This window comes from Opisthocomus hoazin, chromosome 4 (genome assembly GCF_030867145.1).
Source record: "Opisthocomus hoazin isolate bOpiHoa1 chromosome 4, bOpiHoa1.hap1, whole genome shotgun sequence".
NCBI lineage: Eukaryota > Metazoa > Chordata > Aves > Opisthocomiformes > Opisthocomidae > Opisthocomus > Opisthocomus hoazin.
In genome coordinates this window covers 86,773,214-86,800,616 of record NC_134417.1, presented here as the reverse complement: position 1 = coordinate 86,800,616, position 27,403 = coordinate 86,773,214, and the positions used below count along the sequence as shown (strand labels likewise).

Below are 27,403 nucleotides of genomic sequence, written 5' to 3'. Positions count from 1 at the left end.
TGAGTATTTTGGGAAAGAAGTAGGAAAAAGGAAACCAGCCATATATGATGATTGTACAGTCAGTTCTGGATTTTGACTTTCCAGTTGGAAGAACAATGGACTACTGTTAGAAATCTGGTTCAGTTACGTATGTTCTGGCAGACACAGCTGGAGAAAAGCTTTAGGTATGGATGTGAAGTCCGGTTTGACTTTGTAAAGATGTATGCACACCCTTAACTTCAAAGATATAAATTTTCCCATTGAGTTCCCTGGAACTATTCATGTATTAAACATATGCATGAGCCTTTCTAGAAATAGGGAATATAAATGAGACTACCAAAATAGTTAACCAGAAATACTTTCTGTACAATGAAATAGGAAAATTTACAAGGAGTGAGCACATAGGATCTCTTAGGAATAGATAAAATCTAGGCCATATCGTTAAAGGACAAGGCTTGTTGCTTATGTACGAGAGGGTGTTTCCAGCTACCCATAGTGCAGACTAGAGTGCAGTTTGCATTCGTTACCTTAATTAAGCAATTTAGTGGAATTTAGCATGTGGTGGATTGGCAGGAGGCAACTTGAACTCGGTTTGCGTGGCTGAGATCCTTCCACTGCATTGACAACCCTGAGCCATGCCATCGGGGCAGCACGCTCGGAAATGCATTTCTGTTGGTGGCTTCTGCGCAGAGTCGAACTTGCACAGTGCCATTAGGGCCCGACAGAGAGAACTGATACAGACGAACAAGATCTCAGTACCTGAGCAGTCTGTTGTGGGCAAGGTATCTAGAGTCTGGGGAGAAGTAATGAGTTATCATTCCAGGAGTAGCTTCTCTGGACTAGTAAGACTTCTTCTATTAGTTATTAGCCTCCAATTTTTTTTTTTTATATTCGCATGGGAAATGTTTCTATTTTTGTTGTCTGTATCTATTTCTTCATGTTGTTTCAAGTCTGTTTTTCTTGATAGGCTTATATTTTAGCTTGTGCTGTAGTCATTAGCATCCAAATCTATAGGTTGCCCTGAAGTTACCATGGCCTATGTTTGTGAACATCAGCTATGCAAACTTCCAGCAAATAAACAATATTGTGACTTGAGCCAGTGGTTGGAGGGGAACATCAACCCAGCCTACAGCACTGCCGAATCCATTTTGTGGCTGAAGGCCACTTGTTCTTGCAAAGCTGCGCTATACTCAAGCCTTTTAGACTTGTGTTTGCTAAATCATCTTAAAACAGACCTCTAAGCTTTGCTGTTCCGTGGCAGAAGTTCTGGCAGCTGCATTCTCAACGATCTTCTGCATTTCCTTTCACGCATTAAAAATGGATACTTGAACAAGGCCATCAGCTGTAAGGCTACAAAAAGGCAACTCCTTGTTCAGGAGGACTTAAGGCTTTTCTACAGCTGCATAGGACTGGGGGGGGAGAGGGGAGGTTGGTTCTTTGTGTTAAGACGACACTCTGACCTCCCTTTTCTGCTGTGTTCAAAACCTAATGTCACCCTACCCAGGATTATCAGGATCTGCTTTTGAGTATCAAGATCAATGAACTAATGGGAAGGAAACCTGTGGGGAAACAAGGCGAGTCCAAAATGAGATGAGGCTCCAGTCTCTACTCCAGTCCCTGCTTGTGTTTGTTCTGGTTTACAGTGGGCTGCTTTTGGCACGGGGAGATCCACTGCTCTGACCTTTGGCACACAGCGGGGAAAGACAGGGCAGACAGGGAGGAAATCTGGGACCAGAGAGCACGGTGTAAGAAAATGTACCCTGCGTTCAGTTTTTATTAAACATGCTGGTGCTGAGGGGTTTCTCCATCCCCTTCAAATGTTCTGTTTTGTATCATGATGGCTGTGCAAGATGCAATGCCTTCTGTCCTATCTGGGTGTTGCTGTTGTTCACAGGAATCCTAGAGGCAGCTAAATGCATGGTTTAGTCTGTGGATGAATTAACGTTTTATTTTCAGTACATCCTATCCCATAATTATACCAAATGGTTTTTGGAAAGAGAGTCTGAAGACCTACCTGCTTCCCAAGAATAATGGTTTTGGCTTCAGATAACTGGCAGGACAACAGTGACACTGAAATCCTCCAGAGCAGAGAGTAGCCAGCCGCCAATTCTAAACACGGGGGACTCGGCACATTTTGAACTTTTACACTGGTATTTGGTGATTTCTTACCCTAACAGAAAGCACTTCCATTTGTGTTACTTTATTTTCCTAAAAGCTAGACCTTGCTCCTGCAGGAAACCGGTTGTAGGATCAAAAGATCTAGAAAATCAGCCTTGCTGTTCTGTGTCTGCATGTTTCCATCTTCAGGCTCTAAGTCAGCCGGGCTGTATACATAAAACTGCAAATTCAGAAGGAATAGTTCAAAGTTTTACTCTTGGCTTTCAGACGCTGCAGAATTCTCTTCTCTTTATACTCAGCGCATTCATTTAAATACCTGTCTGTAGCTCCGCCCATAATGTCTTCCAGTACTCCCTCCTCCTTCTCCCATTGCCCACGATACCTTCGATCAACCCACAAGCGGAACAACACTGTTGTGTAACGCGCAGTCCAAACTGGAGTATGGCTTCAGTCCAGAAAATAAACCCCAAGACTGGGTCCCCTTCTTGGCTTCTGCGCCTCAGATCTCCTGTGGGTAGGACACCACACGCACTACGTGACTGACCAGAAAAGGAAGTATTGGGCAATTCTGTTTCCTGGAAGAGATATTAGTAGTGGAAATCGAACCCAAACAAACAAGAAAAGAAAAGCCTGTTTTGAAATCTTGGCACTGTTACGCTGCTCTGACTTTTTCACATTCAGTTCATGGCCAATACTGCTAGGGTTGGGTAAAATGTCACCAAGACTGGTAGATGCAACCTCTGTCCTTTATTCAGAGCAGCAAAATCCCTTGAGCTTCTTTGCAAAACAAAAGTGACGTCAACGCATAACATCCTTAGCAGAGATAAGGAATTTGATCCATATGAGAGACAGGGGTTTACCTGGTGGTTTCTGTGCCCCGGGACAGTGGTTTGGAGCCACTGCCACCACAGTCGAGCGTTGTGCTCCAGAGAGGAGATGCGCCTGCTCTCCCTGTGCCGGGAGGACAGTCCGTCCAGGAGCCGTGCTGGAGCTCCCGGCAGGCGAAGCGCTCGTTTGGGCTGTGCTGCCGGCGGTCGGGCACCGCAGGGGTTTACTGACGTCGGCATGAGTTGATCTGCAACCAGCAAAGACCTGAGAAAAGTCAGAAATTCCCATTTCTACCACAGGGAAAGGCTGATCTGCTACCGTGGCGAGCACGGTGAATAGCGGGCACATTCGGATTCACCTTCTGAGTCGAGGCGGCCCTCACTCGCTCCTATGCCGTGGTGGGAGCTGAAACCTTTGCTGAGCGTTCAGCAGCCAGCGGTGCCCTGGGGAGGCCGAGCAGCGGATCGTGGGCACTCCCTGGCAGGCACCGGGCAGCTGAGCCTCCAGCTAGCACCCGCTGTTCCACTTAACCACACCTGTGGGAGCGAAGGAGAAAGTTCAGCCTGTTGTTAGGATGCTGACGGCATCCCGCAGGGCGTTTCCACAAAACCAATTGTGCTGGGAAATATTTCTGTGCATCTGCTCTGAGGGACAGGGATGTTTAAGTTATTATCTTCAGCCAGGGACTTCAGGCTTCATACGCTCAGAGCGCTTGTGCAGGCCACAGCAGTCGATGGGCAGGGTTGCGTAGCGTCAGCCTGCAAGGTTGGTCGTGAGCAGGATTGCAGAATAACCGCATTTTGAATGCCTCCGAGGCTTTTAAAGACAGCGAGCCCTTTCCTTTAACTGCACGGGCTATCCAGATACCTGGCTCTACTGGCTTCTGTAACTTCACTGCCTCTGCAGCTGGTCTATGTCATTTGCTTAGGGTATTCAGAAATTTTATTAATAACATCATTTTTTTCTGATGGGTGAAAATACAAGCACCTGTATAATTTCACAAAATGTGACTTTATTGTCAGAAAAGTGCCACTGACACGTGAAATAAAGTGCAAGCAGTGGCAGTCGTGTCACTGCAGAACCACAAAGTTAAGGCGTTAAAATAACGGGTGAGGGAAAGTTCCATCATGACCTTGGAAGCAAAAGCTCCTCACCATGGGGCAAGGCAGCTCAGGAGCCATGGGGAGAGGATGGCCTCCCACCAGCTTCCCGCTTCCCAGAAGGGGTTGAATTGTGTCCTGTCTCCAGCTGGAAGGAGCTGTGACAGGAGCTTCGAGTGGCAGCTGCTGTTCCCACCAGGACATGCTCAGAATTGTTCAGAGGAGCAGACCAGCAGCTCTGGTGGTATGTCCTCTCCAGCCAGGTTCTCCTCTTCACGGCAGCCACTGGCTGCTCCTGCAGCCTCCTGACCCTTTTAGTCTGTTTTCTGTTCCCAGCCAAGCCATTCCTTGCCACGTGGGCACTTTTCTACAGGCTCCTGAGTGAAACGGAGCCCTTTGCCTGCCAGCTTCTGATGACCACATGCCTTTCCTTTTCCCCATGCTTCAGCAAAGCCTCGAGACATTCCCCAAACAGCCTTCCCTCTTCTCTACCCCTTCCTCTCTCACTTCCCTACTCAATCTGAGCAGCAGTGAACACTCAGCTTCTGGATGGCTTGGCTGTGTGAGCTGATAGCCTTGCTGGATGAGAAGTTAATAAGCGCTTACTCGTTATTCAGATTTGCAACAATTTTTGTAAAATACTCTTCACAGTTTTACACCCCAGAGCTTCTTCCCACTCGTAGCACAGCTCTACTTTGGAGGCTGTTTCCCAGCTGCCCTTCCACACATTTTGAACCTGGAGTAGAAGAAACCTCCATCATTTCAAGGGTGGCCTCAAGTGCCTGAGACAAGCTGGGTCGTTCCTCCGCTGCGCTGCATTCCACGCCAATGAGGCAGCGCGCCATCAGCCTTCAGATGAGCTGCGCAGGGAACCCGCTGCGGGCCGGTTCGGAAATGTTGTTGTACTTGCACTGCTGCAGTCAGCGTGTTCGTTGAGGGCACGGCCCTATCCGTGAACCAAAATAGTAAGGCGTCCTGCTTCTGAGGGAGGCTAAGGGGAGCCCAGCAAGCGACACATGGCTGGAGCTCACCAGACCAACACCTTCTGATGTTGCACAGCTGGGACAGCACAACTGCTCCTGTGCAGAGAAGGTTCTCCCAACCTTATAATGTTGGGGACACGCTAGAGTAATTTCTATACCTAAAGATCCCATTTTATATTCTCTGGGAAGATGGGGGATTTTTTTGGGTTCTGCTAATGCTGTTTTATCATCAGCTGTGGGACTCTCTTGGACTAGTCTTACTTGTGCCTTGTGAGGTGTGGTGTGCTGTGAGGTGCCTTGTTTACTTGCTTCTGCCATCATTCTTTACCAGATGAGAAAAACACTCTGCTAACATTGTGCAAGTCAAAAGCAAGTTCAGAGTTGTTAAAACTGCTTGAGATTTTACTAAGCAGAAAACAATCCGCTTTGGCGAGATCTGCACTAACGTACACTTATTTTCTAAACCCATTCATTGCACAGTCCAAATACGGCATAGATTTGTTATGTGACTGTGGGATAATACTTGACATTGTGTACGTCTGTGGAAAAGGATTCTTTGTTGAACCTGGTGAACACACAGCACGAGAGATGGGGGGCCAGCTGGGGGCTCGGAGGTGGTACAACTGAAGCGCTGACCGAGTCCGGAGGATGGGTTTGCAGTTGGCGGTCTGGCCGTTCAAAGGGTGTGGACTTGCTATTGCATTTTCACTGACCAGTGTCATCATACGGGATATGCAAAGGAGCGTTAAGTCCGAAAACGCGGCTCAAACCTGCCCCAGGTGACCATGCCCAGCACCATCTACCAATGCACGCAGTATCACTCAGGTCCAGCAAAGGCAAATGGGATGATGTTCACCGATTTCAGCAGCACTGCTGTTTGTATTATGGAGGAGGAGGCTGGGAGACCATGGAGATGCTGGGCTGGAGACAGAACTGTCAGTGATGGACTTGGAGCAGAGCTTTTGGGATGCGCTACAGAGACAGTGCTGCCCCCCATAGCACAGTCTTCTCTCTCAGCAGTATGATAAAGTATGAGGGTATGCACATATTCTAAGTCAAAAATCCTACTCACCCCTTCACAATATGGACAGTTGGTAAGGGAGACATAGAGTCTGTTCCTTGACCATTTTCCAAGCCACCTTCAAGGCCTTGATGTCTGTCTGCTACTGCTAGGAACCTCATGGCCTTGCTTGACCTTTTTTGTAGCAATGCCCTTAAAATCTTGTCCTTCTTATACTCAAAACCCAAGATTTCTTCTCTTTCATATCTCCCCCCAGGGCTAGGAGGTCTTTAGCACAAGCCCAGCTTAGATGTATGAGAAAGAAGCCTGGCAAATGGTTTAAATTAAAAACTAGAGTGGTTGTGCCAACTCCTGCAGTATGAGAGTGCCAAGATCCAGAACGTGGCTGTTCAGCGGCATTTGGCAAGGCGGTGACATCTTGTCACTGCTCTCCCTGAGCACCAAGGCCCACACAGGTACACCGACCAGTTGGTCGGGGCAGGATGCAAAGCAGTGTGGGAAAGCAGAGGGAAGACTGCCAAGCTTTTCCCTAGCAAAGTCACAGCCACGTTTCTTCAAAATCATCTACTCCAATGTGACATTACTCCTGACTGCAAATAGAGCGAAGTCTCCAAAGCATTTTACCAGTTACACTGATGTGTCACATGGGTTCAATCTTCTATATTCGGGTATCCCAGCCTGCACTGGTAATAGAGTGTACATAAACTCGCCGCAAAGCAGAAAACTATGCACTTCCAGTAAAGCGCGGTGCTGACACAGAAAGCTGTGAGAGTGCCTTTGGAGCTAAGTGCTGACTGTTGGGAAGGTGCCTAGAGCTGGAGAGGAAAAAAAAACCCATAAAAAAATGAAGCCTGTTTTTACATTTAATTCCTCCTGGGTCCAGAGAAGCAGGGTTTTATATCTTCATTGTAAATAAGCTATGCAGCATCTACATAGTGGAATCCATCACCAGGTTCATCTCCTGGTGGCAAGAAGCTGCAGGTTAGCCATGGCCAACTTTATACTGGAAAGCATTACCACGCTAGACATTGTAGTTCACAGTTCAAGAATCTTTTTGTCATTCTACACGTTATTCACAGGTCATACCACTCTGCTGTCTTCTTTCACACACAGGAACAGCCAGACATTCTATTTCAGAGACTGCTGCAGAGCACTGGAGTTTTCTACCCAGAAGATCATACAGATGCATTGCACTGATACTTCTTGCTCTGTCTGAAAGTTTTTTTCCATTGCTAAAGTCTTCCAAGCTCTTCCAGTGTCTCCCCTTCTTTACAAAATGCACCAGTCCTGCACTATTCTCTAGTTGCTGGAAACACTAAAACTGTCTGCAGTTTTTACGCAGGCGAGTATTCACTGCAGCTTCCCACACAAGCCCAAGTTTGGTGGCATGGCATGGCTTTCGCCTGAGGTGGGTTACATTTGGCAGAAGGCTTGCTGATTACAGAATGATGTTGCCCATTGGCTTGGTATGATATTTGCGTATCAAAAATACATTTAAATAAAGAGATTCAAGAGACAATTATTACAGCAGCCATAGAAAATAACTAAAATGTCATGTTCCTCTCCAGGACGTGGTTGAAGCCTTATGTCCAGCAGCCACCAAAATGGTGGTGTATTCTGCCTTTGTCCATTAGTCACCAGTAAAAATACAACTGCAGGGATGTTTTCATACGAGAACCTTTATCTTCTGCCATTTCCAAACTCTATGGAAAATTAAGTGGCTGAAATCAGTTATCTAAGAAAAAGGAAACTTGAATTTTATGTGCAAGTACAAAATTAAACCAAGCAAACTGTTATTTGTATTTTATTTGCTCTGTAAAAAAGTCTAGGAATACAAAGAACTTTCTGCTGAATACAAAAATGACATTTTCTTTCCAGGTTTCCACAGAAATACCACTTTATTTTAAAATAAATATAAAACCTGCAAAATACCTTAATTTGGTTTTTCTAAAAAGCTCTCTCATTATAAAAAGGATGGGGAAAAAAGGGTGAACTAGTTCCTCTTTATTTCAAGCTTGCTGCTTTAATTCAATGTTGCATATAAAGCCACAAACAAAAATTCTAAGGAATGTAAAAAAAGTTCCTATGCCTCCAAAAGCCTTAATAATACAACAGTGTGCTGAGGAACAATAACACTGACACGAACGGATTTCCATTTCTAAGAAATACCTGGGTATGTTGTTAGAGTTTCGGCACACACGTGTTCTGTCCTAACCTCAGTGACATGCGGCGGCACTCCCCTTTTGCGGGGCCGGTTTGCAGCAGCGCAGACCTCCTAACCCAAACCACGCTCCCTCGCTGGGGGACGGAGCTGCAGCAGGACAGGTCACTCCGGGTTAGGCACTGGGCTGGAGACCGGGCGGTGACTTAGGTCTAGGTGAAAGTGGAGAATTTGGATTTGATATTATATACTAAGTATAATGCTATGTTTATGACACTGTTCCTGGCTCATGAGATAAAAACGGCACTCTCCACTAACTACAATTTCGACATAATTTTAATGGAGAAAATTATCATTGAAAAAATGGTAAAAAACATTTTTAATACCCACAGTTCATTAAGGTGCAAACAAAATTGTTGCTTCCCAGGTTCTTTATCACTGCATCTTTCTTAGACTTGTATCCTAAAGGCTCGTATTTCCAAATGGCATAATTTTGGCAGAGGATAAGGTCAGTGCACTCCCAGATCGCACACTGCCTATCCCTCCTGCAAACGTACAGGGATATGCAGATGCTCAGCACCTCTGAAAGCTGCGCTTGCTATACATCTAAAACAAATGTGCAGAGCATGAATATTACAAGTACCAGAGAATTAAAAAAAATTATCTGTCTGCATTCAAAAATAAAAATAAAACTGAGAAATTTCAAAATTTCCGGAGGTGCTCTTTTTGATCAATTAGAACTTTGTCTTCCTTTCAATTTAGGCATGTCTTTTATAGTACAATGCAAAATATAAACTACATTGTGAATAACATAAAAGCTTTTTTCCCAGACGGGAATGCCAGAGTATTTCCATTGTTTTTTTCTCAAAAGTATTTTTTAGCAAGCAGGATTTTATGAAGCAGTTAATCTTCAGTGGAGCTGTACTCTCCAATAGAAAAGGGATTGTTGGTTTTTTGTAGTAGACATCACGTAGTCCTATAATTTTTCACATTTAAAAGTTCTACAGTTCTACTTCAATCTTTGCAGGTTTTTTACAAAAAATGCAAGTATGCCTTTTACCATAATTCCCAGTGGAAGTGTCTACTCATGTCAAACCATCTAACTTGGGTCCAGGCTAGGCTGAATGGTTAACTCGTGTATGTTTCATGTATTTGTGTACTTATGCAAGTTCTGATATAAACTAAATATTGGTGTTGATGGAAGAGAAAGCACAAATAAAATGAGAGTCTATAAAATTATCACCTCTGCGGAGATGTTGAAAAGGCAAAGTTTGGTCACGTGTCACAGTAAAAGCAGTGACGGTGTGAAGAAGTGATCAGACGGCAAGTTTCAAATGAGACCGGGAAAAAAAAAGGACATTTTCCCATACAAAGAATAATTAAATTGAACTCACTGTGAAAAGATATGGTGGGACCCAAGAGGTTAAGGAAGTTAATAATGGATTGGATGAATTCAGGGAGGACGGGTCTGATCAATGGCCATTAAACACTGGTCTGACCACAGGCTCTGGGCAGGAGCTCCCCAAGCCCCACGCTGTGGGAGACTGTGCCAGTGAACTGATTTTTCTCATATTCCTCCCAAAACCTCTGGTACTGGCTGCTGTTGGAGGTAGGACACTCATCATCTTTGCAAAAATCCAGCCAAACCACAGAGATGCCAATTTTATAAACGACAGAATAGACACACACTCCTAGCTCTATACACAGAGGCCTGGGAACCCACACCGACCTACACACAGCTGGGAATCCACACACACGTTCAGCTTGAAAAAGCCAGCTTCAGAAGTCAGGAAATTAAAAGGTAAGTGTCTCACAATAAAGTTTTTTAGGCATCTTCCTCAAAAAGATACTGTACTAGATACTTCTTAATATGCATTTCTGTTAATAATCTGTTCAATCTAAACTATAAAGCGTGCTGTTTGCAACATGACCGAACAAATATTGCTGTGAGAAATAGTTTCCCCTTGTTTGAGTAATTTAAATTTGTAAGCTAATGTAAGTTTTTGTATTAAATAATGTACTATGTGCATTTTCCTTTCTTGTAAAGCACTTTGAAGCTTTCAAAGGGCACTCTAGGTTAATAAATAATACGGTATTCTTTGCCAGAACTGTAGGGCATTTCCCATAAGTTCTGAATCTTCTTTGCCAGAATTGCAACATGTTGCATGCCAAATCCTGCACACAAATGTTCTACATGTGGCAAATACATATTGGTAAAGACCAGAGGCATGGCATTCCTGGATTTCTTAGAGAGACTGGGGGAAGGGAAAGCAGTGGGAGGGAAGAGAAAAGAAAATTCTGTCTGTGCATACATCCAAAAAAAAAAAAAACCCACCCCAAAAAAACAACCCCCCACACCCAAAACAACCCATAACCCACACTTCATTCTTTTCAAAGACTGAACTGTTTGCTGCATGCAGCAACCAGAGCTGGGTCTTTAGTTCTCCTTAAGTTATGGAAATCAGGCCTCCATTTCTGCGATAGCTGTGGATTCTTCAAACTCAGATGTTTCTGGGGGTCGAAACACCTGCAGTCCGTGTTCTCCAAGCCCACGCTGACGTAAGCAGAGAGGCTGTGAGCTTGGGGAAGCACGGTCAGGACTACCACTACTTCACAGGCTGTGAAAATGAATCCTCTTCTTCAGGCAAAGTCGTGAATGTATTTCATGTGCCCTAGGCTACTGGGAATAAACTAAAGAGCAAATGCTCGCCTTTTTGCAGTCTCCACCACGGACAACGAGGCTCCTATTTCTGTAGCTTGGAAGAGGAGGAGTGGAAAGCAGTAAGACCCAGAAATAAGTCAGTGCATTTGGCCACGCATCACATAGGTTAGATTACTGAAGGATACTAGGAGTTTAAAATGACTTTGGTTATAATTTTCTTGATTTAATCTCTGTATGCATTAAGCACAAACAAGTAATTTCAACATTCCTCGCTAGTTTGGAATGAATGTCTGCAGTAATACAAAAATTTTACCATTTCCTGCCCTTCACTAAATTTTAAGAAAATGGTGACAAAAATTCTTGTTCATCCAGCAACAACCAACTAGTTTAAAAGGTACTAAAAACTACTTGGACCTCATCAGGCCTTAAGCACCAGAATTTACTACCCATTTAAAAAAAAAACCTGAAGTTAAAACTGAACTCCAGATTCTGCAACGCTAAAGGAACGTTTTACTACGTGGTTTCTTTTGAGATGGCAAGAAATGACTGTAAAACCTTTGCTGTTGCTAGTATTACACTGCTTAGAGAAAAATATCCTGTGGGTTACCATTTGTTGCCATGATTTACAAAGATAAGGTCTGTAGTCTGTCTCAGTTTCGTGTTGAAGTTTTAAAGGGAAAAAGCTTTCTGCAGAGTTTGTGGATTTCTGCATAAGTGTCTGTGTTGTTGCAAAGAGGGCTAAGTGATGCTCTCTCACAAGCTTTGCAAGAAAGTTAGCACATTTCTTCAGATTCATCTCCTGCAAGTTAAGACTCTCCCCTCCATTGCTTCTGTCTATCCAATAAAAAGCTGATATGCTATCTACAATCAAAAGGCAGAGAGAGGGGTGAGCGCAGAACATGTTTTCTAAGGAGTAGAGAGTGAGGAGTAACTGGGCGCTACTGTTGCAGTTCACAAGAAAAAGCCTTCCCAGGCATTGCTTTATCATTTCTTCTGTCCTTTGCGCCAGTCTGTGCTCCAGAACGGTAACCAGACGAAGCATGTCAAAATGGTAGTCTGTATCAATGAACACAACTTCCACTTCCAGTCCTCCTTCTGATTTTGGGATGACACAGCGGGATATCAGGTGATAAAGCATTTCTGTTTTTCCTGTTCCTTCTGGACCGTGGAATTCAATGACATCTCCTGTTCAAAAACAAAGCAGCAAGCAGTCAGATAAGACAATTTATAGCTCAGTTTTCAGTGTTTACTGAACCAATATGCACTATTCCACTAGTTGGAAAATGCAATTTTTGAAGTTTGTTATTCATAAAATTGTTTAAATCCTAATTAGCATCTACCAAGAGAAATTCCAATTTTCAAGAAAGGCTTCTATAGTGAAGAAAATCAACACAGAACAAAGGTTGAAAAAACCCCTGCGAATAGCATATAGCACAGCGACATCAATAAAAGGTTGGCAATTGGATTTCATCTATCATTACAGGCAGATGAAGGCTGAAAAGGAAGCTGCTACACAAAAGTGGCTAAGAAACCATCTACTTGCACTGTGCACAAAAATAAGAAATACATAAAAAAGTAGAGGGGACAGAAAAGAGAAAAACAAAAAGTTGCATATTAGAGGTCCAAATCATGTCGGCACATTTATTTTTACAGCACAGACTGTCCTTCAGCATTTCATGTCTGCTATATGCTTGTTCAGCATCTGCGCATGTCACAAGATACCAACAGGAATCTGTGACCGGTAAAGAGAACACCAGTGTATTTATTTAGTACTTATATTCTTCTGTGGTGATCATAACATGAAACTGCTTCTTTTGACAAGGGGCACTCACAGATTCCTTCAACTCCAGGCAACAACTCTACTGTCGAGGCAAAGGATCTCTGTTCACAAACGGACTCAGCCTAACTGCCTGACCCATGTGATTCAATAAAATATATACCACATAAATTTAAAATGTTAATTAATAAAAGCATTATGCTTTTCTTTTGTTGGATGTGAATGCAAGATTATTCTGAAATATTTTCCTAGGTCTTCTTATGTCTTAGATCAGAGCAAGACTCTAAAAAAAGTTAATTTATTAGTTTATAATTTTTTTACAAATTTCTAATTTAGGGAACTGGATCATTTATTTATGGCATTTTGGATTTTAGGCAGAAGGGTAAAAACATGCAGTAAGGAGAATCACACAACTGTAATTGCACGAAGGTGAGAGATTTCTGTGGCCTTGGCAAGTGCAAATGGCCTAACAGCTTTTCGTAGGGGGGATGCAAGAGTAGAGAATTAATTGCAGCTTTATTTAAACATGTTTGTGCCTGCCTGAGTTAGCAGGGCTTTTTCAAGTCATTACTCAACTTCCAGTGGATGTCCTTGTTCATAAGTGCATATAATGTCAAGATGCAGCTTGGGATCAGGGGTGGAGGGGAAGAAACTAAGCTCTTACTTCACCCATTGCAAGTGCTGAAAGCAATTTACACGTGCTGTGAGAGTTCTACCCATGTCAGTGACACTCCGACTGCCTGCCTCTCCACAACTGCGATTCCATTTTCCTGAATTTCTGATATTTTGAAATTTATTATAGAGCTTGATGGCCTCCCAAACCCTCACTTATCTGTTCTCAAATGGCTCTCCCCGCTTTTGAGATGAAAGATGACTGCACTTCCTACAACATAAACCTTCATTTTCTCTTCCTGATCAGAGGTTGCCATGTCCAACTCCGCCACTTGCAGCCCGCAGCCGCCCTGCTGTCACATATATGGTGCCAGTGACATAAACGCACGCTGTTCGAGTAAGATACCAGCTTGAAAGAACTCCTCTTAAACATGCTGGGTAGGTCACTCCTTCATATTTCAAGTGTATTGAAATATTTTAGAACATTTGCTTAAGGCACCCCTAGTTAAGGAACAAAGTGTATCTTCTGTCTGCCACTGGCTGCAGCACAAGACTTCTGCCACCCCGAGTGGCATTTCTGAACCCAGACCAGCTGGGCCAATGGGCCAATACACAATACAGATTGCTTCGCCTACCTTTACAGCAAAATATGCCTTGTTTAAGAAAAAACAGCAGCTCTGCATGGCCACTCAGAAGCAGCAGTGGGCAAATCTGTGTTCCTGTTTGGTAACAATTCAAAAAAAATGGAAATAAATGCTTGACTTTATTCATTTGCAGACATTTTATCAGGGTGCCTGGGTGTTACAGCCTATAAAACTTTACATAAGGGAGCTGTAATGCACAGAATAACATTGGATGAGCTTTTATTGGCAGAACTAACAACTTTATTTAAGTAAAACTTCTAAGTTCAATGAAAAATCATTCTTAGGAGTTTTTGTGGTGGTGGTTTATAACTTTCAAGAGCAAGAGAGCTAAGCACCCTTCAAAGCTTGTTCAACACTGCTGAACAAGACACGTATCCGGGTTGTAGCTTGACCAAAACACTTAAGTTACTCTGAAAAGAGTAACAGTTTGAACTATAAGATAACCTCCAGAGAGCTGAGGATTTCTGTGCCTTCGTGATTATCAGAAAGGCTGCCCACAAGAAGAACGGGTGCAAACCAGAAGCCATTTATAGCAACATCTATAAATATAGGGTTTTATTAAATTAGCAACCAGGCTGTTACTGTAAGATAAGAGGGGAAATTCACCCTTCTGGATCAGCGTGGACAAACCATGACACAGCAGACGAGGAAGCGTGGCCAGCAACGTTTCCAAGCTGCCTTTGACACCCTCACAACAGGCCATGGAAGAAACTCAGTGATCAGTACTAGCGTCAGCCTTTAATGTTGAAATACTTCGAAAGGAGGATTAGTGAAGAGATACTGTTATGGGATGGAGACGGTCTGAGAGTAGGAACAGACCCTTCAACATGGAAGAAAGTTAATGGGAAATTTTCCTACTAGAATTGGTGTTGCCCAATGTTAAAAATAGCAGTAGATGAATGTTCCATTAGCTTGGCAAAACGTGTAAAAGACAAACTAATTGGGTTAATAAAGACTTAAGACTGTGAAGATTTAACAGATGAGCAGAAGGATGGATGAGCAGAATGATTTCATATGAAATTCAGCACTGACAAATTCAAGAAGTACATTGTAAGGAGCAACCCAACACACTGCTTGGATCACGATAGCTTGAACTGGCCCACTACGGTCAGCTTGCAGAGTACAACAGTCCAGTGCTATGCAGTGGCATACAGGATAAAACACATGATGCTGCATAAACTTAAATATTTATCTAACACTAATATATTTTTACCCGAAACACTGTGCTTAGTCCTGGTCATCAATTCAGTGTTATCTTTGGAATGAGAAGAGCCTGAAGTTTTGTTTGTAATCATTACACTTGCAAATGTTGGTTAAACTATTTTCTGACGCCGCAGTTACAAACAGGCTACTGGAATACTCAGCAATAGTTCTGCAGGTTTCACATCACCAGATACCTTGAAGTTACTGAGCCAGTAATATACAATACTGTGCAGAACCTGTCACTAATATTTGTACCATTTCTAAGTGAAGTAGAAAGGCTTAATATTTATTCCAAGTTAATGCTGAGTGTCACATTTCTGCTGAACATCAGAGCTTATACACTGACACCTACACCTTCGTACCAGTGGCACAGGAGAAATATGACTGGCAATAGTAGACGATTACTTAAAGCTTATCTCACTTTTGCTCCATTCCAGAAGATCTTAAATGGTATGTAATTAATATGCTTATGTGTTCCTAAATACGCAAGTCCATCATAATTAGAAGCAGCAACTGGAATATATTAGCTGTTCCTATTTTATAGTACTCTGACAAACATATTATGAACACTTACCTGTGATGTAACCTTTGGATAGTTTAAGGAAACTTACTACATGTGTGTGTTTGTTTCAAATACTATCAGCAAAAAGAATAATTTCGGTCTTTGCATTGCTTTAATCATACCATTTTAGATTAAGAGCTGTTCAGTACAGACTTCACGGGCAATGTATTACAGTATCCCACAGTGACCTACTAAAAGTCAAGTTCATGACAAATGGAGAGGTAGGTCTTCAACAGGGATTTAAAACTGAATAATGGGAACACACATCAAAATAACACATGGGCTCACACAAATACTGTGGTATTATAGACAAAGCAAAAATGTAATAAAAGGTGAAGTCCATTTATGTATATAAAGCTAAAGATCTGTGCTAATATGTTATGCAACTTCATTAATGTCAGCCAAGAAGTATGACCAATACAGCAAATAATTGATGCCATTTGTTAAAAGCAGAAGAAAAGTAGAAGTGCTTCAGAAGCTCAGTGACTGTGTTGGCACAGAGAAACCACTGACAAATTCAGAAGGCTTCCAGCCATCTCAGAACTGAGGTTCTGGAACAGTCTTTGGACAGACACGAATAACCTAATATAGCTTTAAGATCAAAGCTGATAATTTGACGAATGGAATTATGTAAAGCTGTGGACTGTGACGGCAAGGGCGATTACTGACCCCCAGGAAGGCTTCTTATAGTCTGTTCTACCAGAACATGGCCAGTTTAGTCTCAAACATTTGTTTCTTGTGTGTAAAGTTCACTAAAAAAAAATAGACTGAAAGATCAGCATTTTTACTGCATTTTTTCAATTAAAAAATATCTCATCTTTTAAAAAAAATTTTAAAAAATTAAAAAAAAAACACTTCAGGAGCCTTGTGAAGCATATACCAATTTCACTACCGGTTCTTCTTGTGGGTAACAAAACAATTCAGAATTGAGACTAAATAATCTTCTCTGCTCCATTTGCACTGGCTCACCAGTATTTCTCTGCCCTTTATCTTTGTTCTATCGTATTTGAAACTTTCAGGGGCAGGAATCATACGTTGCTAAACCCCTAAGGTATTCTCAAGTACTGCAAAATAATACACAAACAGTCTCACAGTATTACCACACTAAGCATCATCTCTCATCCAATTATCTTGGTTCTTTTTATTGCTTTTTCTCCTATTTCTTCTGAACCTTCTATAATCTGTGGGAATTCAAACTGCAGACAAGTATGCTGATAACCACTGCAGCCACATACTTTTCACATCAAATCCATTCATTCATACACATGTTCAACAACTGCAGTACTTCACAACACGATCCTTACAGTTTGCCATTCACACTCCTTTTTTACTGTATATTTCTAGTTTTGTGTAATCGCAGTTGCCCCTTCCATTGTGATATCCATGAAATTTCACATCATCTGGAAAACCAGTCTGACTGAATAATCAAGGAATTACCAAATGTGTTAATTTCAGTTTAGCTCACTAATTTCTTTCATTAAAATATTTAATCTTGATCTTAAAACTTCTTGCTAGAAGAATCTACCTTAAACTTGTTGTACCGGCATCACTGGGAGGTAGCCCCATTTCTCCAGTTTGAAAGTCTTTTATCCACTGAGGGCCTATATAAGGCATTTTGATCCTAATACTGTCTGCAAACTTATTCAGCAGATTAGTACCTACGTTCATAACAGAACTGCTTCCAAAGTTCCATTCCAGTGCAATTAAGATTTTTCAGGCCAAGACTGAATGGCTTGATGACCTGGCTCATGCCCCTCTTCCTAACCTGATCCAGCCCACACCGTATGATTGAACTCTTTGCTATTTATTGAATCTCCAGGTCTTTGCAGATTTCTGCAGTTATGACTTTGTGGTGTTTTTTTAGACCACTGATTAAAAAAAAGTTAAATGACAGAATCTAGAACAAATTTCTGTACAACTACTAGAAACAGACCAACATGCTTGGTATTTACTCACCTACACCTATGCTTTTGATACCTATAAAGCAGATATTTTAAAGTCCATTAAATAATTTTCAGAATGGTGACTTTGCATAAAGTTCATCTAGTTTGCATAAAACTACATCAACAATTAAAATTCAGAATCCAGCACAAAAAGATCAACTTGTAGGCTTATCTCTATCATATTGCTCTGAGAATACTTATACACCAACATTTTTCTGTAAATGGGATAAAGATACATTTTTACCATGGACAGGAGATCCTTCCTCAGCAAACAGGTAAGGTTCAAGATTCTTCAGAGAGCTTCTGCCCTCAAGTCGTGCAAGTAGCTTTTAAAGACAAGACAGAAGAGACATGCTGTTAACTCAAAATAATGGACCTAGGGAATCAAAGGATTCTTAGAACTGGGAGCTTTCCATGACAGCCCTATCAAAAGATTAGTTTGATTTTAAAAATGTTTTCATAAATACATATGGAAACCTATAGTCTGGACTACAGCAACAGAAGGTTCCGTTCTTACAAACAATTAGCACACAGGTTCAATGGCAAGAAGGAGTGGATATCCATTAGCGGAAATAAAGCTTAAAGGGAAAAAAAACAAAACGAAGAAAAAAACCAAACAAACCAAAAAGAAAAAGCTGCACATGTAGACCTTCAAGAGGGATCACTGTGGTGTACAGTAGTGCTGCCATTTGATAGAACAAAGGGAAAGAAGATCATTTGCAACAACCATCACCTCCACAACAAACTGCTGGTTGGGAGGCGAAACATGACCCATCATTAGTCTCCTGAGTCAGCCCCTCTGAGCATTTATAAGGAAAAACACATACGTTTCATATGAAAAGGCATACAGGACTCTTCTGGACTACAGTCCTATTATACCATAGTTACTTGTTCAAACACAGTATGGATTAAGAATGATCAAAAGTAATTGGCCACCAGTGGCTCCTCCAGAACCTTCATAAAACAAGCTCGAATTTGTAAAGTTCCCCCAAAGCCCCTTGTAAAACAAGTTCATTGTAAACCAAATTAGTCCAAAGTTCATGGACAATTTCTGAAATTGGTAGATATTTGCATAGCATGTAGACAGGTATTCACATAACTTGTGTTATTTGTAGTCCTGGCATACATCTGTAAACCAAGAATTAACATTTCACTGGGTGCTAGAGCTGCTACTCCCTACGTGTATTACCACACATGGGGAAAGGACACCATCGGGATGCTCAGAGCATTGCCAGAGCACGTACCCTGGTGCCAAATAGTTCACTCTCCGAGACACCCAGCTGCCATTTCAAGATTCAAACAAAACAAATCCCCTTCAGTCTTATCCTCTCCTCCTTAAAGCCAGTCACCACACAACCAGCAAGCACACACCTTTAAACACACGCTGCCTTATCGTGCTTTCATCCCTGCTGCATCAACAAGCAACATTTGCTCTGCATTGTCTTAAAAGTTGTTTAAACAGTTGTGTGCGTTTGCCTTTAATAGCAGAATAAAACTCCATTAAATGGCCCTGAATTTACTTCAAGCGGTCACGATGGGAATCCAAGTGTGACATTTTCATTGACATTTTAACATTCCCTTCCATTAACAAAATGTCAATGTGTTTGCCTTCGTTTGCCTGTTCACACGTATTCAGGAGAGTTTTCCGACACGTCCACTGAAGGGCCATAAAAACAGTTGAACTGACCTTGCTCTGCGGCTCCTCCCATTACATTTCACACATTCGTGCAGCGCAGAAAGCACTCACACAGTGAACTCTTGAATATTTTGGGAGCCAGGAGGGTTCTGTGACCCCAGGAAAAAACCATATGGGCACATGTACACAAGAATACAGGAACGTATCTCAGGGAACGTAAACCAGGAGCTCAGGACTACCGAGAGGGCCACCGCAGACCCGACACGTGCAGCCCTCCGGTGCCATCAGCTGCCTGCGCCCAGCCCTGGCCCCTGGCGAGGAGAAAGGCTGGGAATCTCTGACCCACTCGGCCAGCAGTGGAAGTGGAGAAAAACAGGAAAACCACCACAGGCTGCTGCTTTCTGATGCTCTTCGTTTCTTCGCAAAGGAAGCACCGCTCCGGCACTTGGCGATCACAGGGGCTCGATTATGGGCGCTGCTGGGGCCGGGAGTCACAACTATTGCTGGTCTACACCCATTTCTGCAGCCTCCTGCTCCCAAGTTTATTTGTACATTAATGAGTACATCCTCTGCAGTTTATTTTTGCTGGAAATGACGAGCCCCTGTCTCTTCCTAGACTATCACCTCTTTAATCTTACTGCTCCAGCTTTGGAAATACATGGCACATTGATCGCTATCGTTTAAATATGAATCTGCAGTTGTTTAAATAAGTTTATACATTCATTTTAAATAACTACAGGTGCTGACTGTGAGCACTGCTCATGTAGGTAATTTATGATAATTCAGCGATGATAGTGCACCTGTGTTTTTATCAAACTTGTATTTACTTCCGAGTTCTGAAGCAGAATCTCCAAAGGCACTTGCCTCATTAGTGTCACGCTGGGAGCGACGGGGTTCCTGGCAGAAGCAGCTAACAATTCTCCTTCAAATCCAACAAAGGTTTGTCCACACTAAAGCAGCAGTGACGGAAGCGAAGCTCAGACGAGGCACTTGTCAGGCATCCCTCGCCTCGGCCACCGTTAAAGATGATGGGGACGACACAGGTTTTTCCAAATCAGCAAAACACCCCCCCCCCCGGCTCTGTTCCAGGGGAGGCATTTCCACTTTGCCTGCTCACCTTCTCTTCTGTAAAATGAGAGGGTGGGGGGGCGGAATCTATAGCATTTAAAGGGTGATCTGGATGATGGACGTCAGGCATCCCCAGCTTTGTCACGCACAGCGTGCAGAACACAGCGCTGCTGAGGAGAGCCTCTGAAGGGGAAGCGCTTGGAAAAAAAAACACCAAAACAATTTCAAGTCACGTATTAGAGATTTCAGATTCTGTAATTTCACTGTAGATGCTTGTTTCTTCTTTCATAATGTCCTTTTTATTTTCTTTTACACAGAAAACCCCACCTTTTAGCAACCTGCTAGTCGTTGGTCTTCGCTCCTACGTGTTCTTCAAAAGTGTAACTATGCTGCCAAGAAACTGCACATACGTGCAGTTGTGTGTAGAAAACAAGCTATACAGCAAGAGTCAGGCAACAGTTGGGTTAAATTTCATTAATGACAAGACTGATGGGACTCAAATATTTCAGCTATGTCTTTTTAAATTTCTCAATTTCATCTTTTTAATAAAGAAATACACATATGGACAGTCTCACTAACACATTAGATGCTTACACTACATTGCTTTCAAGGAAGCTATGTGTAAATGTAAGCATACATGTAAGTCTTGTCAGGAATGAGATATTACTTCATTAAAATGTTAAAGAAATTCAAATTAAATACTCGAGCTCTGCTAGAGGCTGTGAGCTAACCTACAGGCTATTTACAAATACAAACCTATCTCGAGTATGAGAGAAAATTTAATTTTCAACCACTATAACCACTCTGACTGAGCATTTGTAAACTTTGGGCACAAAGACATACGCAAGCAATTTATCATTTACTTCATTGTGATACCCCAAAGGTGTTTTGTGAGAAGTTCTAATTTGTTGTATTAATTATATTCAATAATAAAAGTACAAGACTGCGGTCTCGGTATAACTCTCACTAAAATCTGATCTTACGCACGAGGCTATTTGAAAAGTATTGTTTTAAATTAAGTATTTTCTGTTTCAAGGGCTTCTACCATTTTTTTTGGACAACGTACTCACACGTCGACCTTTCTTAGCCCACTGGTTACCAGTTCCTCCCGTGTTCAGGTTTGGTTATTCGTGCCATCACGGGCTGCCACGTGCATTCCCCGCTGGCACAGCTGAGGTGGACAAATAACTGCGTTTACCCACCCGGGCAGAGCACAACCCCTGTCCTCAGTCGGTGTGTATCGCTGAGAGTGGACAGCTGTTACTAGTTTTTTTTTTGAAGTGTCAAAAGGCCTTAAGAACTTCAGTCCCAAAGAAAAAACATGGAGCTTTAACAAGAAACAAGTATTTATTAACTCGCGTTTCTATGCTTTTATGTACACAAGTTGGCACATTCTGATACTGTAGCAGACAAATCTTGCTCATTGCAAGAGTCACTAACAAATAAAACTTCCAGTGAAAAAAAAATAAAAAAAAACAAATCACAGCAAAACCCCTAAACTCTAACCCCTTTTCCCCACAGACAGGAAAGCAATTCCACCTTCAGCACTATTCATTTAAACGAAACCTCCTCACAGGCCTTCTCCCTTACCACAATGACTGCAACGTCTCCTGCAGGGAGAGCGCGAAGAAAACATTTATGGAGGCATGAGTAAAACCTGCACGGAAGCGCCGTAGCAGACGCCCAACCCGAGCCCCAAGCCCCAGCCGGGGACACCAAGGCAGGACAGAGACCCCGACACCCTTCGCCCGGCTGCAGCCAGCCACCAGCCCCCCGCCGAGCACCCTCCGGCACAACCGCAGCGCTTCACGGGCGACTGAGCACCCCCAGGGCGGTCCCGCCGTTCCCCTCAGCATGAGGCGAAACCCCGCGGCTGCCTTCCCGCCCCGGGGAGCGCCGGGCGGGCGGGGCCCTCGCTCCTCCCTCACGCAAGGGGAGGAAGACGGGGCAGGCGGGAGGGCGCGGCTCTCCCTCCCTCACACGCCACCTCCTCGGGAGGCTCCGCGCCCGCCGCTTCCCCTTGTCCGGGCTGCCGCCTCGCCTCACCCTCCCCGCCCGCCCGGACTCGGCGCCCCTTGCCCGAGGGGAACCCGAGCCGGAGGGGCAGCGGAGGGCAGCGCCTCACCTGAGTGCCCGACTCCGCCCTCTGGAACGCGTCACCCATGGGGCCGCGGCTCCCGCTCCGGGCCGGCAGCAGCCACTGCGCAAGCGCGCTGCCCTCCCCGCGGGCTTTCCCCGGCGCCTGCGCCCCCGAGCTCGGCCGGCCGGCGGCTCTGCGCATGCGTAGTTGGGCCCCCGGGGAGGGTGGGGTGGCGTCCAATTCTTCACGGTTCCGTGGTTCGAGTCCCGCCTCCGGCTGATGGCGCGTCGCTTGGGATTCCCGAGGGACCGGTCACTGCCAGGAGGCGGGTGTTTGTTTATTTTGTTTTCTAAAGAACCTGTCTTTTTATAGCTTTGTGGGTTTTTTTTTTTCCATTCCTGATGAAATGGGGGTAGGCGGCTGGGTTGGGGTGGCTCAGGGGATGCTCATCAGTGACACTGGGGTTGCTGTGACTCAGGGGAAGCTCAGCTGCGAGGCCGCGATGACACTCTTGGTGCCTGCGAAACTGCTCTTTGCGAAAGCCAGCTATCAATTATGGCTTAGATTAAAAAGGGTCTGAAATACCTTACACACGTGTATTGAATGAACCGGGCTTGCATGTGTGCGATGCTCCGGGGCCGGAGCCAACCGCCCGGCGAGTCCCTTGCGTGGGCGACCGCCTGCCCGTGGCCGGCAGCAGGACCTTCTCCTCCCGAGGACCAAGGCCCATCAGCCCATCCGCTGCCGTTGTGCAACCCGAGGCAGCGAGAGGGACGAGCACTGGGAGAACGTGGAGAACCTGTTGTGTTTTCCACAGGCTAAACGCAAAATGCAGCAGGATAAGAATAGCAGCTGCCCGTATCTGCATATCAAAGGGCAGTAATGATACCATCCCTGTGGGTTTAGCGAGGTTATCGGCGATACTGCACGTTCTTACAGTTAGGAGGAGAAACTGGTAGTGGTGAGTTCTTTGTTTCTTCAAAGAAATCATGTTTGTCTGCGTTAAGAGTTTCTGCTAGCTCGGTCCTGAACGCAGCACGAATCAGAAAAATCTACCCTCAGATGCAAGGCGGTGGCTTTGTTTACTCTTTCAACCCTCTCTCAGCTCAAAATACACCGCTCCCTCTGTTCAAAACACCCTGTTGTTACCACCTGACTCTAACTCAAGGTTTTAGATGGATGCCACCTGCCTCTGCAAGGTCAGTCAGATTCCACCCAACTCAAACCAGTACTTTTAGTGTCAAGTCCTAATACTGCTTATTAAAGCACGGAAAGGGGATGGTGTCTTCGGAGAGCTGTAGTAGCCTTTCTTCTTCTCTGTGTATGGATACATATGCAAAATTGTCAAACGCATGGAAGGTGGTTCTCTGGTGAGAAAGACTTGGATGGCTGCAGGGGGGGACACATGGCACAAAAATGCCACTACAGTACTATTGCTTTCATTTTATTCAAGGAAGTTTCTGCCTCGCGTTTTGGAAGAAGCCAACATAAGGGACAGACAATCTTAAGAGCTGTGTGTCTGACTATTGTTACAGTACCTTAGAGGTCTGGGCCGTGTTCCCTGGAAGAGTTCAAAAGACTTGTTAATTAGAAGTGATTGCCCTTGAAGCTGACTGATGATTGAACCTAACCCAAGAGTAGAGGGGACTTGCTGGGATTTATGACAAAGACACTACTCACTGCATCAACCACGTGATTTTTTGGTTTTTAATTACAGGCTCTTCATTGCTCTTCTCCTCTAATTAAAGCCATTGCACTAATTTTTAAAAAGTGATTTCTACTTGAATTCAGAGTATAAAATACACAGCACACATAAATGCCTGTTGACTGAAAGCCACTCCTACCTCATCACTTCCTACTGCCTGTATCCCAATAGGGTCCTATGGGAGCTCTTCTACTGCATGGCTGAACGCAGTTTTGGTATTACAATCTAATGCAAGATAAAATATCACAGTTCAATGGAGCTCAAGCAGCAAAGATTCAAGAGAGGGAGGGTAAAAACATTGAATTCACCTAAGCAGTAAAAAAAAAAAGGATATTTAATTGCTTGAAATATTTAGTGGGTAACAGAAATGTGTAAATCAAATGCACTGGTTGCCTCGATAGGCAGATTGCCGTAACCACCTCTCATATGTTACTTTTGCATTCACATTGTGGCTGGCATTACGAAGTTAGAAAATTGATACTTAACTTTGGCAGTGCTCTGCCTTAATAAAGACTTACATTGTGCTTTTTTCATTTATTTGTCAGTACTATCATTTCTCTGCAGATCAAAAGCTAGATTTTGGCAACGATGCACATTTCAAACTTTAACCCCAGACAAGCCTTATGTAGAGCTTTGTCTATCTAAACCCCTTCCCGCTGCACGTCAGCAGTCAGCATCACATTCTTTCGTATTTCTCTGCAGTGTGATAGCGTGTGAGCCAAGAGCATAGGATCCTACCCGCTCCTTACTCTTCCTTCCTAAATAGTAGAAACCTCCTTAATGCAGAATCCTCCTTAATGCAGTATAGCTGTAAGTAGCTCACAGTATCCAGGGACTCTATGCCCCAGCACTCCTGTTTCTACAGGCAGAAAATTAGTCTTCCTTTGTCTGGCATGTGGGGAGCCTGAGGGTGCCCCTCGAGCCACAGGCACTGTTTGTGTAGCAATTCCGCAGCACGAGCAATGACTTTTCTAATAGCAGAAAGCTCATTCTCTAGGGGTATGTCTTATGTCTCTGTCTTTATGAAATGTGTATTGTGGGGAAAATTCCTCTTTCCTAGTCTGGATTTTGAGCATCCTCCACAGTGAGATGCTGTGTTTTCCACCGCACACGTTTTGCATCTGTATCGTAGGGAGAGAAAATGAGAGTGCAAGAGAGCAAGGTATTTTAAGTGGAGATGCATCCCTGAGCAAAATTATTTTTTATTATTTTGGGGGGGATGTTTGCTCATTCATATGCTCATCATTGCTAATTTCAGCCAACAGAAGGAAACTGGGCTGGGTTCTGGTGAAGGAAGGGCTAGCCTAGGTGCCCCAGGGCTATAGAGAACAGAGTCTACTATTTATAGAAACATTTAAATTTTCTTTAAGAAGCAAAGTCCTAACTTAAAATTGCCAGTTGGTCTACAATACAGATGCAGCCTATAGAATTAACACCCTATCCTGGAACAAGGCCAGAGCTAAGAGCTTAAACAAAAGGGAAAAGCATGAAAAAAAACAACATGGTGACATGAAATTGAGATTGTGTGAAGATGTTTGCAAAAAATACATCAAACTTTTATATTTCATTAAGGAATAGCTAAATTAGAAACTGGAATGTAAATGTTTCCTCCTTTAAGTGTTTTTTTTTTCAGCCGCAGAGATCTTGTTCCAACATGAACTTCATCATTTTGAGCGTATTGTCACTTAATGTTCCCTCACAAGATCTGTGTGGGTGACATTCCAGCACAAACCAGCTCCAAACAGATCTTCTAGGTTGAAAACAGTTTGTCTCTGTTCATATAGTTGAATTAAACTCTTTCAGTAGTCAGCTGTTGTTTTTCTAATTAACCTCTAGACTCTTAGCAACCTTCACTCCAAACGTGACAAATTGACTATCTGAAGAGTCATTACACAGAAGAATCACTCCAAGAAAAAAAATAGAAAGGTCGTGTTTTCTCAGTCTGTTTTATCTGCTCCTTTGTGTAGTAACACTCAAAACCCAAAAGGTTTACCAGCTGAAGATCATCACAAAGTTCTACGTAGACCTCAGCAAGGAATAACACCACCACCACCACCAATAACAGTTAATAACAACAACAGCAGCAGTAATAGCTAAAATTAAGACTTAAGGTAGACGTTTAATCTGCATGTGGCAAAGCAAATGACGAATGGCCTGTCAGAGTATTTGCAGCTTCTATGTTGTGTGACTTCTCTAGTTTCATGTGGCTGATTACGGCCCACTGTTCCAAGTTTCTCTCAATGAGTGAATTGATCTGTCACTGGGTTTTATTAGATTTTTTTAGAGCAGATGGCTGATTCCTTTTACCTGGAGAGCTGCCACTTTCTTCAGATGCGTCTCAGTTTTTATGGTAGTCTAATTAATCTGTTTATTTGAGAAATAAGTAACTTAAATTACAAGGGTGTTATAATTTCACTGACCCCAGAAAAGGTGATAGATTTGCTGCATAACCTGGAAAAAAAACGCAAAGAGAAAAGAATTTAGCCCATTGGTAGATGGACTGCTAGCCAGGAAAAAAACACTCCAGGTCATTATTAAGTTCTGGCGTCTGTGATAGAGTTTCATAGCTGGTGGCTGGATATTCTGCTTTACATTTCAGCTTGCAGAGTTGCATCAGGAGTAAACTTGCTCTGTGTTGCCATTCACCTGTCTAGGTTTCTTATTTCTGTGGGTTGCCTTTCTTATTTTCTGCGGGTTGCCTTTTACCAGCTTGTATTCCTGAGTTGGAATTACTCCTTGTTTGTTTGTACCAGGTTGTTCTTTTCCTGCTGCTTCTTCTGTCCTGTCTGGATAATTCTGCATTGGCTCATTGTGAAGCTGCCAGATCCTCCTTGCTTGGATGTTAATCACACAGATAAGGACCGGGTTTGTATGGGTGACCTGGCCAGGGGTATTTTCTTGCTTGTCTTTGGGGCACAGTTTAAGGTTAACCATAAATAAATAAAGGCTTACAGAGAAGAGCACGTGATTTGTAAAGACACCTTTAGCCAGCGGTGACTACAGATGAAGTTTTGTTTTGAGTACTTGAGCTCTGACCTGCAGCCCACAGAGGGAGAGATCTTGTATTTGACCTTGTGAACCTCCATCACTGCTCGTACCCCACTGACAGGAATAATGCAAATTTTGCCCCAGTCAAACATGCTTGTGAGAATGTTCTCCGCCTTCTACAGAGCTGTTCAATGAAGTATGAATGATCTTTCTAAATTCTACTCTGGCGAGTTCCCCTTGGCTTCAATGGTGATGCCCTCACAAGCCCCAGGTTTTACAAACATGACAAAGAAGCCATACAGGCAATATGACCTTGTGAGGAATTAACACAAA

General features: G+C 43.4%; 1 protein-coding gene across 1 annotated transcript; it reads right to left on the bottom strand.

Moving 5' to 3' along the window:
• Positions 1-10,508: 10,508 nt before the first annotated feature.
• On the bottom strand, positions 10,509-22,472 carry XRCC2 (X-ray repair cross complementing 2). Its single transcript, XM_075419783.1, has 3 exons — positions 22,423-22,472; positions 17,838-17,919; positions 10,509-12,037 (listed from the first exon to the last, which is right to left on the bottom strand). The coding sequence occupies exons 1-3, from the start codon at positions 22,459-22,461 to the stop codon at positions 11,322-11,324; spliced, it is 837 nt and encodes a 278-aa protein (XP_075275898.1). The 5' UTR covers positions 22,462-22,472; the 3' UTR covers positions 10,509-11,321.
• Positions 22,473-27,403: the final 4,931 nt, after the last annotated feature.